Genomic DNA, 13,495 nt, shown 5'->3' with positions numbered 1-13,495 from the left:
TTATATAGTAGACTTTTTAAGTGAACGGTTGCGTCTTAACCTATGGATTAATATTAGCATTAATTCAGAAAGGTGATTGTTATATGGACACATCTAATATTCAGTATTCCTTAGCTGAGGGAACTATCCACCAAGTTCATTAGCTAACCGCTAACAGCATTTGTCCCCCCTTTAATGCTCATCAGGAGTGTAACTTGAGAGTTTCTAAGCAGCTTTTTGCAACAGCTGCCTACTTCAGCCTAAACAGTGATGAGAGCAGAGCGAGTGAAGAAAAGTAAAGGAGCAGACCGGATAAAAAAAAACAAACAATGAGCTGAGACTCTGAAAAGACTTGAGAGAACAATCCGGTAGACATATGATCCTTTCATCTGATAAATTCTATAAATGAACAAAGCTTTACGTATGCTACTTCTTTCAAATAAAACTTCAGAAACCAGGAGCCCCTCAGAGGTAATACTAACCTGCAGCGCTGGTTTGAAAAAAGGCAATAAAATGATTGGCATTGTTAGTCATGACTTCCCAAAAACATGCTGGTATTATTCTAATGGTCTGTATAGAAGATGATAGTGTTGATATTTTTGTGCTAAAAGTGTTTTGTGAATGTCACATTGAAGCTTGATGACCAGGCCTTGCTTCATCAGGACAAAGCTTTCTTTCTGCACCAAAGGAAGAGGACATGACATCATTCTGTTCATACAAAGCCTCAGACATCCCGCTCTTTCTTTGCACCAGTTGGGGAAAAAAAAAAGAAATGAAAATGAAAAAAGACGTTTCATTGTGTGTGAGAAATAAGAGGTTATTCTTGTCCTGACTTCTAGTGCTTTAGTCCATCATGTCCCCGGGCTTATGGAGAGTTTTGTAGAGCTGCAGCATAATTCAGCTCCGACTTAATGTGAGTGGAAATGATGCAATGAAGGGAAAAAAGAATATTCTTTTCAGACAGCACCCCATAGATCTGAATGAAAGATGCCGCATATCCCACATGAACAACACTGCTCTGTTATGGAACTGAGACTCAATTATTGACAGTTAAAAATAATAGATATACTCTTGTTGTGCCTAGCTAAATATCATTGTAAGGTGCCTTTTAAAGAAAAAATACAGTGATTGATATGCACAGGTTTTGGAGCAAATACGTCCTGCTAACCAGAAAAGTCTTTATCAAGGAAGTCCAAGGAAGTTAATTTCAGCAAGACAATGCCAAACCACACCTACACATATCACTACAGCATGGTTTCACAGTGTGCTAAACTGACCTGTCACCTGTTATAATAAAAAGAATACATGGATGATGACCCATAAGTGCCAACAAGCTGAAATCCTACAAAAAGAAGCCACAAAAAAAACATTTCAATGTCAGAACTACAGCGATTTGTCTCCAAATGCCAACAGTGCAGTTAAAAGATGATCTGCTGTAACTCTTTAATCATGCCCTGAACAGAGTTTCTCATTCTCAGTATTTGTTTATATATTTATCAGACGCTTTCATCCAAAGCGACTTACAAATGAAGTTATAACAGCTATATAAAAAGCTAACAATAAACTATATAGAAGGAACCTACGAGTCCGACTCTGTCAGAGGGGACAGAGTAGAGATAGGGTGCAGGCATAGAAGGAAGTGCATAAAGATAAAGTGCAGAGATAGAGGGGGTAGGGAAGTACAAGGTAAGTGCTGGGATAGGAGATGCTCTCTGAAGAGCTGGGTTTTCAGGAGCTTCCTGAAGATAGACAGGGACGCCCCTGTTCTGGTAGCGCTCGGTAGGTCATTCCACCATCGTGGGACGCCACATGAACAGAGTTTGGATTGTCTTAGGCGTGGTGTAGGAGCTGCTAGACGACAATCCTGGGACCAACGGAGGGACCCAGTTGGGACAGAAGCCTTTGCAAGAGCATTCAAGTAGATGGAGCCGTTCCATTAAGCTCTTTGTAGCTAACATCAGGGACTTGAATCTGATGCGGGCGGCTAAGGGCAGCCAGAGGAGTTCAATGAACAGAGGGGGGACGTGTTCTTTTAGGCTGATCGAATACAGACCATCTGTATTTTATCCTGCAGGTTGGAGTAAAAGAACTGGTGGTTCTGTTGTGTCACTTCAGGACAAACCCTATCAGGTTGTTCATTTCTCTCTGCATGTCATTAGTTGTATTCTCTTCTTATGGATCGTGCTTAAGACGAGAGGCAACTAAACAAGGTTTAAAAATGTGTCGCCATGATGAGTTAAACTGTGCAGTTTGTGGTGCAAACTGTCTTCTGAAGATATTTTAGAAAGGAAGTTGTGTTTTCAGTGCCACCTGCAGGTGGGACAGTGCTGAATGCACCACATGGAACTTTCATTTGATAAATTACTGTAATATAGCAGTCAATTTGTGCATTTCCAAAGAGGAAAATAACTTAACAAGACATCAGGAATGTGGTTTGAATGGCAGAACAAATGTTTCTCCAATATGACGCATATGATAAAGTTAATTTGTCATGTTCAAGTAGCTATATTCAATATTTAGTCTACCTCCTTAAGGTCAGTCACACACTTCTTCTTCTTCTTTCGGCCTCTCCCTTTAGTGATCTGGCATCATTGACGCCGGATGCCCTTCCTGACGCAACAGCTTGGGACCGGCGTGAGAAATACACTAAGGTCAGTCACACGCTAACCACCATGATTAAACAGAGCACCGTTACATCATGCATACCTGAACATAAAAAACCAAAACACAAATACAGAAGAAAATTAAATACAAAACACATGAAGCCAGTTCATAGGAAAAAAATAGTATTTATTATACAAATTCTTCAGAGAAAATACTCCCAAGAGTGAAGAAACGGACAAATTCCTTTTTAAGAAGCGGTGTGTAGGATTTAAAGGCATCTATCCAAGTTTTCCTCATGTGTTCTGGTCCAAACACTGTGGAAACATGGCGGTCCAACGTGTTGAACTGCAGGGAAGAGGATCAGTTCTGGAGATGCAACTTGCTCGTTGTATACGATTAAAAACCAAACAGCCCTGTTTAAATACCCAGATCCCCCTAAATCCTACACACAAGCTTTTTATCACACACACAAAAGGGGTGACACAACATCCCAAACCACCCAACAAGAGTTCACAGGTCAACGCGTTCAAGGACAATCTGAGAAATCAAAACAAGTCAAATCTTTGTGTTACAATATAAACGGAGGATTTTCTTGTCATGATTATTGATCTAAACCTGGAGACGCGGTCACGAGATAACAAATTAAAGTAAAAACCAAAACATTCATTCAGGAATAGACATGCAGCCATGAAATAAACACACAGCTCAACACCACAGGAAGCTTGTACGTGTTTTGCTACAGCTTATTGCAGATTCTTCAGCTCATCAACAGTGTGGCTGACGAGCTCGTACCTGCAGCTATTCTGAAACTAACGTTCAAGGAGTGGGAAGTCAAAGCCGGAACAATTATCCCAGTTTAATTAGTAGTACTACTCAGTCTTGGAAGAAGTTAAATTTAAAACAAAGTAACTGCTATCCCATCTTTGAGGTAAAACAAATCATTTGGCTAACTCGATATGTGTGTCAGAAACATTTCAAAACAGCAAAAAACAAACTGAAACTCCTTCACTTGTAATATTTATGCTGATTGTTCCTCTGAACATGTTCAGAAGTAATAAATAAACCATCACCAAATAAACCTCACAACAAACCAACCAAAAAAAAGTATTTAAGGCCCTCAAGAAAACGTATGTGCAGAATAAAAATGAATTCTTACTCAGAGAAATGGCCGTGCCTCTCAAGTTCAGTGAATAAAGGCAACCCATCTCTTTCAGAAGGCCTCAAATTAACTAAACAAATGTAGGTCTGTGGAGCAGCTCGCTGTTTATAGTTCCAACACACGTCAACCTTTAAATAGGCTCGACAAACAGCAACTTCTGACGTGTCGTAGCGAACAAAATGTGACCCTTTACAGAACTGAGCTGCCCTCAGAGCCGTCATAACGCCACCGACTCTCAGCCTTTCCTTTGCTAGTGTGAATATCTGCAGAGGTATACTGTAGCCTAAGCTGTTTGTCTTTTTTCCAACTCACAAACCTGTCGTCTGCTGTCAGACTGATGCACAACAAGACGATCATTGTGTACCTCAGCTGCTTCCATTTCCATCAGCGACACATTAACAGTCTTCAGTTAGCTCGCTGGTTTAGACTTGTGTCGGCTGAAGATAAGATGCTGGAAAAGAAGTGCGATGGAGTGCAGACGTAGAAGTGTTGCAGGTCAGAAGCATTAAATCTAACATGATTGGCAGGAACACTTCAATCAATCACTGACTGCAGTCTTGAAAGAGTTAGATGTGAGAATCAGGCGATTTAGGGCATCAGCACAAAATACTGATGCACACACATCAGCCACATGTGTACATTATGCAGGAAAATCATAAGGCATGTGTGAATTAATCAGTCTGATGGGTTTGAATACAAAGAATTAAGCTTAAGTAATCCTTGAAAACAGACGGATATGCAAAAATGTGTTTGATAACTTCAAATGTTGTAGACGGATCAACTTTAGTTTGCATGCATAAAGAAAGTGCATTTTGTTCACTTCATACGACATCTTGTGGTTCCTTGTACTCAGTGGCCTGGACTGAATGAAATGTAAGAGAAGGATTCTCTATGTAAGACCTCAAACTTGTGGTTTACCGATGTCAGCAGTAACATTCACATAGAGAGGCAACCTCTCAACTGACAAAGTCTTATACGAGCAGCTGTTCAGGCCATCCTTTTTCCACACCTGCAGGGTTTGACTTAACAGCCCCATCCTGAAAAGCAAAAAAAACTCAATCAAGAGGTGAAACACATATTCAAATTAACCTTTGAGAAGTTGAGCATTTAAGTAATATTATAATGTGCCCACTGTTCTGCTTTAAAACTATTAATACACACAAAAATCTATCTATATTGGTCCAGTATCTGGTAAGAATGCTATCTGTGGCCATAGTGAAACAGCTGCTATTTAATCCCATGGGGTGAGTCCCAATGATAAACTGACAGAGCTCGTTTTAGCCACTGGGAGGAATAGACAAAAAAAAATGTCCAGCCATCCATTTTCTACATCCGCCTAATCCAATTCAGCGTCACAGAGGGACTGGAGCCTATCCCAGCTGCCACCAGGAAAAAGACAACCCTGTGGGTTCACACTCACTCCGAAGGTCAATTTAAAATCACCATTAAACCAAACATGCATGTTGAGAGGAAGCCAGAGAGAACCCACACAGAAGGATTCCAGCTGGGATTCGAAGCAGGAATCCTACTGATGTGAGGTGAAAGAGCCAGCCGCCACATCACTGTGCAGTTAGGCCAGAGGTAATTAAAGACATAAAATCAATTGTTGCCCGATGGCTGCAGTGAATCTGATAAAATGGTTTGTCTGCAGATTTAAGAACAGAAGTCCAGGTCCAGGACAGGCAGCGCTGTAAAGTCATTATCTGCTGCTGGGAGATTGTGGGATTGTTTATTTCTAAGAGTGACATCAACAGGTTCCACTTCTTGTAGTTCTTCAGTTGGACTCTGTGTTTCAGGACATCTTGTTGTCTTTCTTCCTCCTTCTATGTGATTAACCCCAGGCTGATGTCATTTGCTCGGCCAGTAAGTTGGCATCGATGAACATAACACAGTTAGAAAACTGCCCCAAACAATCTGAGCCTCTCAGTGTTTCAAATACAGATACAAGAATCTTTCTTAAATCAATTTCCCTTATCTCCACATATACCGACCTGTATTTGTTGATCTGATTGCCACTGTCCCGGTTGTGAAACACCATAGTATAGCGGGCAACATCAGCAGGCGGCCGCAAAATCTTCATTTTCTGCAGCTCAACCCTGTTTGACACAGCATTAAGCATCAGGGAGCGTGAGTACGTGCACATCTGCTTCAGCTGTAACAGACCACTGATAATCTCACATACTGGTTCCTACCTGACGCGAAGGTCATCATCCTCCCCACCCCAACCCCAGTAGCTGTTTGAGAATCCGTTGACTTGAAGAAACTGCTCTCTGGTCATGGCAGTGACTCCACCAAAGTAGCCTTTGTACCGCAGCCTGTTGAGAGAGGGGAGGATAATTAGGAGAAACCTGTTGTTTACTTTGAAAGGACATGAGACCTTTGGGGGTAATATCAAGCCTGAGGAAGCTGCTGTTCATTTACAAGGGTAGAATAAAGTTTACCTCCTGTTTTTACTGGTCCTCGTACACTTACTTGTATCCTGTGGAATTCCGGCCAACCACCAAGTGTTTGGGCTGCTTGTCACAGACGTATAAATTGTGATCGTTTTCAGGAACCAGGTCAACATCGTGGAAGATGAAGCACTCCCAACCGTAGTCCTTCAGGGCCTCCAAATACCCAATATTCAGTAACTTGGCTCGGTTAAAAGTTGCATCTCCAGCCTTTTGAAATGAGAAAACACAAGAGTGAAATGTTCATTTCTGCAGATTTCTATGTTTTAACCACTGAAAAAGAGACTTCTTCATGAAAAATATTTGCTGTGGCTTCATCACACCGAGTTCATTCTGACTGACACCATGAAAACAACCTAAATGCAACTCAGACAAAGCAACTAACCCGTAAAAATAACAACAAATATACAAAAACTTTATGGAATGTGTGAACTTTTCCCTAATAATTTCCCCCCAGGATTGCATTTGCTTTCTTGCCTTATTTGTTGGGAAGTTTCCAGAAGAAGTTTAATTTTAGCAAACAACATGACTTGTTGCTTTGATCTTTCAAGGGAAGCTAATCGAGCCAAAACATCATGAGATGCTTTTAGAATAGCATCACGGTATCATTATCTGAATCAAAAGTCCCCACAGATTGACCTCCAGTTAGCACACACTCAGTTGTGCTAAAATTCAGTCAAAATTAAGTAAGTTTTTTTTTTTTTTTTTTAAATGTCCCAAGTGCTGTAAAACAGATCAATTCATTTTTAACACAGCTTTTCCAAACATTAGTTTTAGTTTGGATCCTCACATTATTTTACTTTGCACACAGAAACTAAATTATTTCAAAAGAACTACCAGGCTAAAAATGATTAGCCGCCCCTGATGCTAATAGTCAGTTGTGTCCTTTTGGCTGGATAACAGCATGTTTGCTGTAGTTTGTAACAAGTCTCTGGCACGTCTCCTGAGGAATCCCGGCCTGTTCTTCTCTGGCAACTCTTTCAGGCTCCTGCAGATTTGAAGGTCGTCTTGGATGGACCTCGGTCTTCAGTGCCCCCCACAGACTTTCAGGGGGATTCAAGTCAGGGCTCAATAACGTTTGGTTTTCTGGAGGGAGCTCATCACCAGGAGAGATGCACGTTTTGGGTCGTTGTCATGTTGGAAGACAAAGGGACGACCCAGATTTGCTGCTGGGTGCTTGAGATTCCCAGTTCCAGAAGCACTGAAGCATCCCCACAGCATGATACTCCCACCACCGTGTTTAACTGTGGGAGCGGTGTTCTTTTGGTTATACGCCTCTCCCTTCTTTCTCCAAACATAAGCAACGTCTCTATGGCCAAAGAGCTCCAGTTTGGGCTCATCTGACCAAAGAACACGCCTCCAGTCTGAATAATCTTTCTCCAGATGGTCCTTAGCATACTTCAGCCTGGCTTGAAGGTGTCTCTTCTGTAGAAGTGAAGTTTCTCTTGGCCTTCAGCCTCTCAGTCCTTTTCCATACAGGCCTCTACTGACTGTCTTGTTTCACACTACAGTTCCTGACTTGGCTAAGTCATTAACTCGTGTCTTGGTAGTTCTTCTTCTTTAGACACATCTCTCACTAGTTTTCTTTCCAGAGTCTTTGAAACCTTTCGCTTCCTACCTCTGCCAGACTTGTTCTGTACTGTGTGGCTCTCTTTGAATTTCTTGACGATACTTCTCGCTCCACTTCCTGACACGCTGTGATAACTTTTTATGTCCTTCTCCTGCTTTGTGATTCTTTTTCTAAAGTCTGAACTGAATAATTTTGCTTTTGGCATGATGCTTTCTCATGTGACAGCTCAAACCCTTAATGAGGTTTTTACACTGTGTGTAAAGTGGAGGACGACCCTTAGTTTTAACTTGATTGATTGATCGAGCATTACAAAGGTAAAGCTCTTAAGGGGGCTAATAGTTTTGACCTCAACTGTATGTTTGCCTGCATGTAAAATCTGTCACTCCAGCTCAGAGCTAAACCTCCTAAATCTCTGAATCCTGTTTTCACTTTGAGGATTTTTAGCCACTAACAGCTATCCTTCCTTTTGGCATGAATGTCAGTGCATGCAAAAGTTGCCAAATCAATGTGGCGTTTGTCTCATTTCTTTCTGCTGTCTCTCGAACATCAGATTTGATCCAAACTTGAACCACAGTGGATGATGATGAATGGTTTTCACCTTGTACAGAAATTGTGGCATCACTGCTTTGCTCTGCAGCTAATTTAGTTTGGCTTAACCTGCTCTGGCTGGAGAACACAACACTAACTATTTCATTATGGGATCCACCTCCCTGCCTAACAGTTGGAGAAGCGTTCTTTCTATGAATTTGCTTCATTCTTCTCACAATAAACTTTGCTCTGTTTTAACTTCCAATGATGTCTAATTTTTAATTTAAATACCATTTAGACATCAGTTCATCTTATACTCATTTTACTTTTTAGAGTAACTGTGGGGATGTGTTAGGAATGCCACGGTAATGAATCAGTAAACTCTACAAGCTGATTTTCTTTAACAGATCTTTACCTGCTGGATGACATAGATGGCGTAGTGCAACTGCTGCCTCTGCAGAAAGGGGTGCAGGTGATGCAGGAGGTAGAGAAGGTGCTTCTCCCGACTGCGATGTGGGATGAGAATCGCTACACTTTGCCTTGATGTACAGTCTGAAGGTTCATACTCTCCTTCAGTCACGCCTTTGTTGGCGCTTTCAACGTCCTTTAGTTTCAGGGAGGATGCAAACGACAGATTCATAGCTCCCTCTGTGGAAACAATGTTCACACATTTAAGAAGCCACAGAAGTCTGAATATCAAAGAAGTCACATGAATAAAATAAAATATAATTTATCACCTCCTTCACCAGGTGTACTTACTGAGCAATGGAGACACCTGTGGGCATTCGCCTTTTTCTATTGGAGTATTTGACTGATCAGGTTCTGCGGTCCCAGAGTTCATCTCATCCCCCCTGATAAAAGTTTGTGTTGTTGCACGGGGGGCCAGGATGGATTTGACAGTTTCCCCAGAAAAGTTTGTTATCCACGCCAGCACCGACAGGGAGAGTAAAAGCAGTAAAAAATATTTGCTCCTGCGCACGACTTTGCTGACAGTTGAAAAGATGCCCATGGCTATCTCACTTGGCTGCTGTCAGTAATGAACTTTAATATCTATGCTGCTACATGTAATTTGGGGTGTTTCCACTGTGCGTCAGCTTTAAACAACATGAACAGCCATGGAATCAATGACCAGTCATCCCATATTAGTGAAACATGCTGCTTCACTGCGGAGTCGATGAATCATGCGATCGGTGAGAAGTTAGGGGAGCTTAGAGATGAAAATCCAACGCTGGACTGTAAAAATCCATTTTCAGGAGGTGAAGCCAAAAAAAACTTGAGCTCGTAGACAACTGTAAGAAGATTTAGAGAAGAATTATAAGAAAAACACGTTACTACAATCTGGGGCATTTCTTTTGATAACCAGCAAAGAGTTTCTTAACTTATCTGGGCCCGAGGTACCTCACAGCCACTGGGAATATGTTTCACCAGGTTTTAATGGGTCTTACTGGGTTAACTTTTGACAATAACAGAAATTTAAACCAGGGAAACAATCTGATGTGCTTTTACCAAACAGGTTTCAAACCTGTTGATTTTTCCTTTCTTTACACTGTTACATGTGACTGAACCAACTCCCAAATGTAACCTAACTGGACACCTGCTTATTGAGCCTCTTGTACACCATGAAACTGATCCCTCCCATGTGAATCCTGTTGATATTTCATAGTCTCACAATCGATTGAGTCGGCACAACAACAAATTACTAAAAATGACTGTTAATCAGACTTGTATCGTCTCCTTTCAGAGGCTATAAGGAAAAAGCCTCGCTTTATCATATCCAAACAAAGAAAAACACTAAAACACAGCTTTGTTGGCAGTAGCTTTTAAAGTTAAGTCTAACTAGAAAAAAAGCTGTTCCTGCAAAACAGCTGTGAGAATGCTTTTTAAGTTGAATGGATTAGTTGAACATGCTCAAATAGCTGAATTTAGTGAAAATTTATCAGAAATCAAGTGAGCAATAGTTAAAATGGCTTCAGTGTAATATACAGCAGGGAGTGGAAGAGTGATGTCATCGGTGATGTCATCAGTGACAGGAATGTTTGTCAACAGCTGCAGCTTAAGAGCTCTCTCCCTGTATAACCTGCAGAAATGGCTTTTTTGGATACTATGACCTCCTGTGAGAAAACTGGAAGAGCGAGGAAAATAATTTGAAGACCGTAAGAAGCAGAAGGCTTGGAGGAACGCGGCAATGTAGTTTTTATTTCAATGGAGTGAAAAAAATTTTAACGGCAGCGAGTTGAACACAGTTGAACCTGTCTCTGGTATCAGACCAAATTTTCATTGGAGTTAGTGAGAGAAATTGAAAGGTTTCTCTCGCTTCAAGGCTCATAGCTGAAATTCTGTAAATGTGAACTCTTTAGTAGTTACATCAGCTGAAAGGACAAGTGTACCTACATTTTAAGGTATAATTTGTTTGTCTGAGTTGAACAGTATGAAAGTTAGAGGAATCTGTTTGAATATCAGAAAAAGTTAAAATGATCAGTCTGCCACTCTAATCTTCTCATTCATAAAAATCAAGAAGGAGCAGAAATGTTCATGTTTTTTAAACTGTCATATTTCAAAATTGGCTTAATATTTGAAAAAGCTGAATCATGTGGTAATAGCTGAATGTCTTGTGAATATTTTAATATCTATGCTGCAACACCATAAAGTTTGAATGGTGTCTCTAGCTGAACATATGCTGAACTAGTTAGGTTGGAAAGAGGAGGAAGTTTTTGAAGAGTTGAAAGAAATTTGCATTCATTTGAATGACGGGAAAATTTGAATAAAAGTTAAATAGTTTAAAAAGTATAAAAGTTATAAACAACAAAAAATAGTAGCCACGATCTCCTGAAGGAGCTGAACGTTTTGATACCAAATTTGTTGAAATCGGTGAAAGATTGTAGGACTAGTTACGTGCCAAAAAACGTACGGAATAATAATAATAAAGGGAAACAGGAAAACAGAATGCCTTAAAGCATTCTCACAATTACGTTTTTAGAAACTATGTATCATCTAAGCAAAGACACGATGCTACAAACACAGCAACCACACCAGCAGCTAATTGACATTTTTGCTAACCTTAATATTCCACATATACTTTGTGTCGTTAGGGTTCAGGGATAAGCTAACATCAGTTAGCTTGTCCCTATCAATGTATTTACCGTTCCAGTAATCCGCATCACAGCCTTTAAAGCTGAGCCAACTTCTTCCTTTACAGCTTGCCGTCGCTATTATACAGTTATAAAAGTTGTCCCGTCAACTTTGCGGCAGCTGTGCTCTGATGTTCTGACACACCTGCTAGCTAGCTGACGAACGCGGAAGTAATTTAGCAGGCTGCGCGCACTCCCGCGGCCGTTTAACCAGTTTAAACCGGTCACTTTTTGACACAAAACGTGTACTTATGTTGATACAGAGGTAATGTTGCTGGTTTGGACAGCGCTTCTTACCTTTTCTGAAAGCTAACGTCAGGTATCGACAACAAACAACAATGTGTGAAGTCAGAGAAATCCACAAACTTCCGCTGGGAGTATTTTCGCAGCGTCCACGGATGTTTTGGTTGTTTTTAAAGAGCAAGAATGAAATAAAAAAAAAAAAAACAGCAAGTTCCATGTTTAGAGATATGAGGTCATAAACCTAGACTGAAAAAATGTTTGCCATTTGTACTGCTGAAGAAAATTTAGACCGATAGCTACGAAGTGTTACTTTACCACCTAATAAAGTCTCACACTATTTGTTAAAATATGTTAATAAAAAACGATACACGATCATTTCATATGCTTCAGTTTTACAACGAACACTTTGAAACGCACATGGCATTACTTTTATTGTGAAGGCACCATTTACAGACAGGAAACAGTTTAAATACATTTGGTTACTATGGTTTCAGGGGGGTTTCCGTATCTACTTCTGGTCCATGGTTTTGAGAGTAAAAGCCGTCACAGTTGGCTACATTTTTATTAATTACATTAAATTTGCAGTATATGTTTACAGTGGACTAAGTCCACATGTAATTATTGAGGAATTGAATCAGACTAAAACATGACAACAAATTCTTATAATTAGCAACGTAATTGGCTCATGAAAAAAGTTAAGAAACCTGAATACTTTCGAAAGATAATAAAGCAACTTTAAATATGGAGTTTTTAACGAATTTAGTTTTTAATAAGAAATGCTAATGAAATGCATTCTGCATTGTCAGAATGTACAGGGGCCTCCTCAAAAGAATGAAAGAAAACTACAGTAAACATTAGTCTTTATAAGCACAGACTTTAGTACTGTCTTCTGCAATATATGGCATTCTGGGATATGTTTCTTTGCTTTTGTTGCTAATGTTCATCAAAAGCTACAAGCAATTATTAGTTGAAACACCGGCAACAAAACTGGGAGTCTGAGAGGGGAAACTTCTTTTTGACATGTTACAGACCATATTCAGCATTTATTTATTTATACACCAAATTATCATCCCAAAACATTTTTCATGTAGATTTTTTACATGTTTTATAGATTAATTCAGAATGTAATCAAGTAATCCTTGACAAGGTAACTAATTTAATGACAATATTTAGAATAATCATGTTTACTATCCACATTATGTCAATTAGTTTCATTCAAAGAAATGTTTGTATGTACATAAATGTGTCTGTACTGTATAAAAGTGGCTGCCCAAATTGAACTGTCACTGAGAAACAGCTGAATAACATTCAGATGCACAGAATCCACCCCAACACATTATTTTCAGTATATCTAGCCTTCACTATTATTACCCGAATGGATCAAATGTATCAGATTCCCTTTTGTAAGTGTGCTTTAGCTGCAGTAATTGCTGGACTTTGTCAGAGCCTTCCTCCTAACAAGGATGCGAGTTGTGCCAGATGTTCCCAGCATGCAGTCCTTCCTGATCTTTCTTTTTTCTTTTTTTCATCTCTAACAGGAGATCAGACATGGACAACGTGCTGATTTCACTGCTGGGCCTTATTTGAGCCTCTGAGGGTAAAGATTGTTTCATCTTGAGGAGGTGGTTGTCCAGCTGCTCCTCGGGCTGCTTCATGTCAGCCATGGCTCTGTATATATGAGTATATTGCTCTCATGTTGAGTGATTTTGGAGGTCCTGAACCTCTTAAATGCCTCTTTAACCTGATCCTTGAGCTGCTGACGGCTTCATTTACTTTACTTTACTTAATATAACTTAATTCTCTATCTTTTGTTTTCATATCATACAGATGCATT

General features: G+C 40.0%; 1 protein-coding gene across 2 annotated transcripts; it reads right to left on the bottom strand.

The window, feature by feature from the left end:
• Positions 1–2,806: 2,806 nt before the first annotated feature.
• On the bottom strand, positions 2,807–11,738 carry b4galt4 (UDP-Gal:betaGlcNAc beta 1,4- galactosyltransferase, polypeptide 4). 2 transcript variants are annotated; one of them, XM_072375280.1, is made up of 7 exons: positions 11,716–11,738; positions 9,050–9,579; positions 8,706–8,938; positions 6,215–6,402; positions 5,935–6,057; positions 5,734–5,838; positions 2,807–4,779 (listed from the first exon to the last, which is right to left on the bottom strand). In XM_072375280.1, exons 2-7 carry the CDS (start codon positions 9,297–9,299, stop codon positions 4,644–4,646), a joined length of 1,035 nt encoding a protein of 344 aa, XP_072231381.1. In that variant the 5' UTR covers positions 9,300–9,579; positions 11,716–11,738; the 3' UTR covers positions 2,807–4,643. The 2 variants fall into 2 exon arrangements, with proteins under 2 accessions (XP_072231381.1, XP_072231382.1); XM_072375281.1 differs by lacking the exon at positions 11,716–11,738 and adding an exon at positions 11,431–11,613.
• Positions 11,739–13,495: the final 1,757 nt, after the last annotated feature.

The sequence above is a fragment of the Leuresthes tenuis genome, unplaced genomic scaffold (genome assembly GCF_036924035.1).
Source record: "Leuresthes tenuis unplaced genomic scaffold, fLeuTen1.0.hap1 SCAF_21, whole genome shotgun sequence".
Lineage (NCBI taxonomy): Eukaryota > Metazoa > Chordata > Actinopteri > Atheriniformes > Atherinopsidae > Leuresthes > Leuresthes tenuis.
The sequence above is the reverse complement of the archived record's forward strand: the minus strand, read 5'-3'. Positions and strand labels throughout refer to the sequence as shown.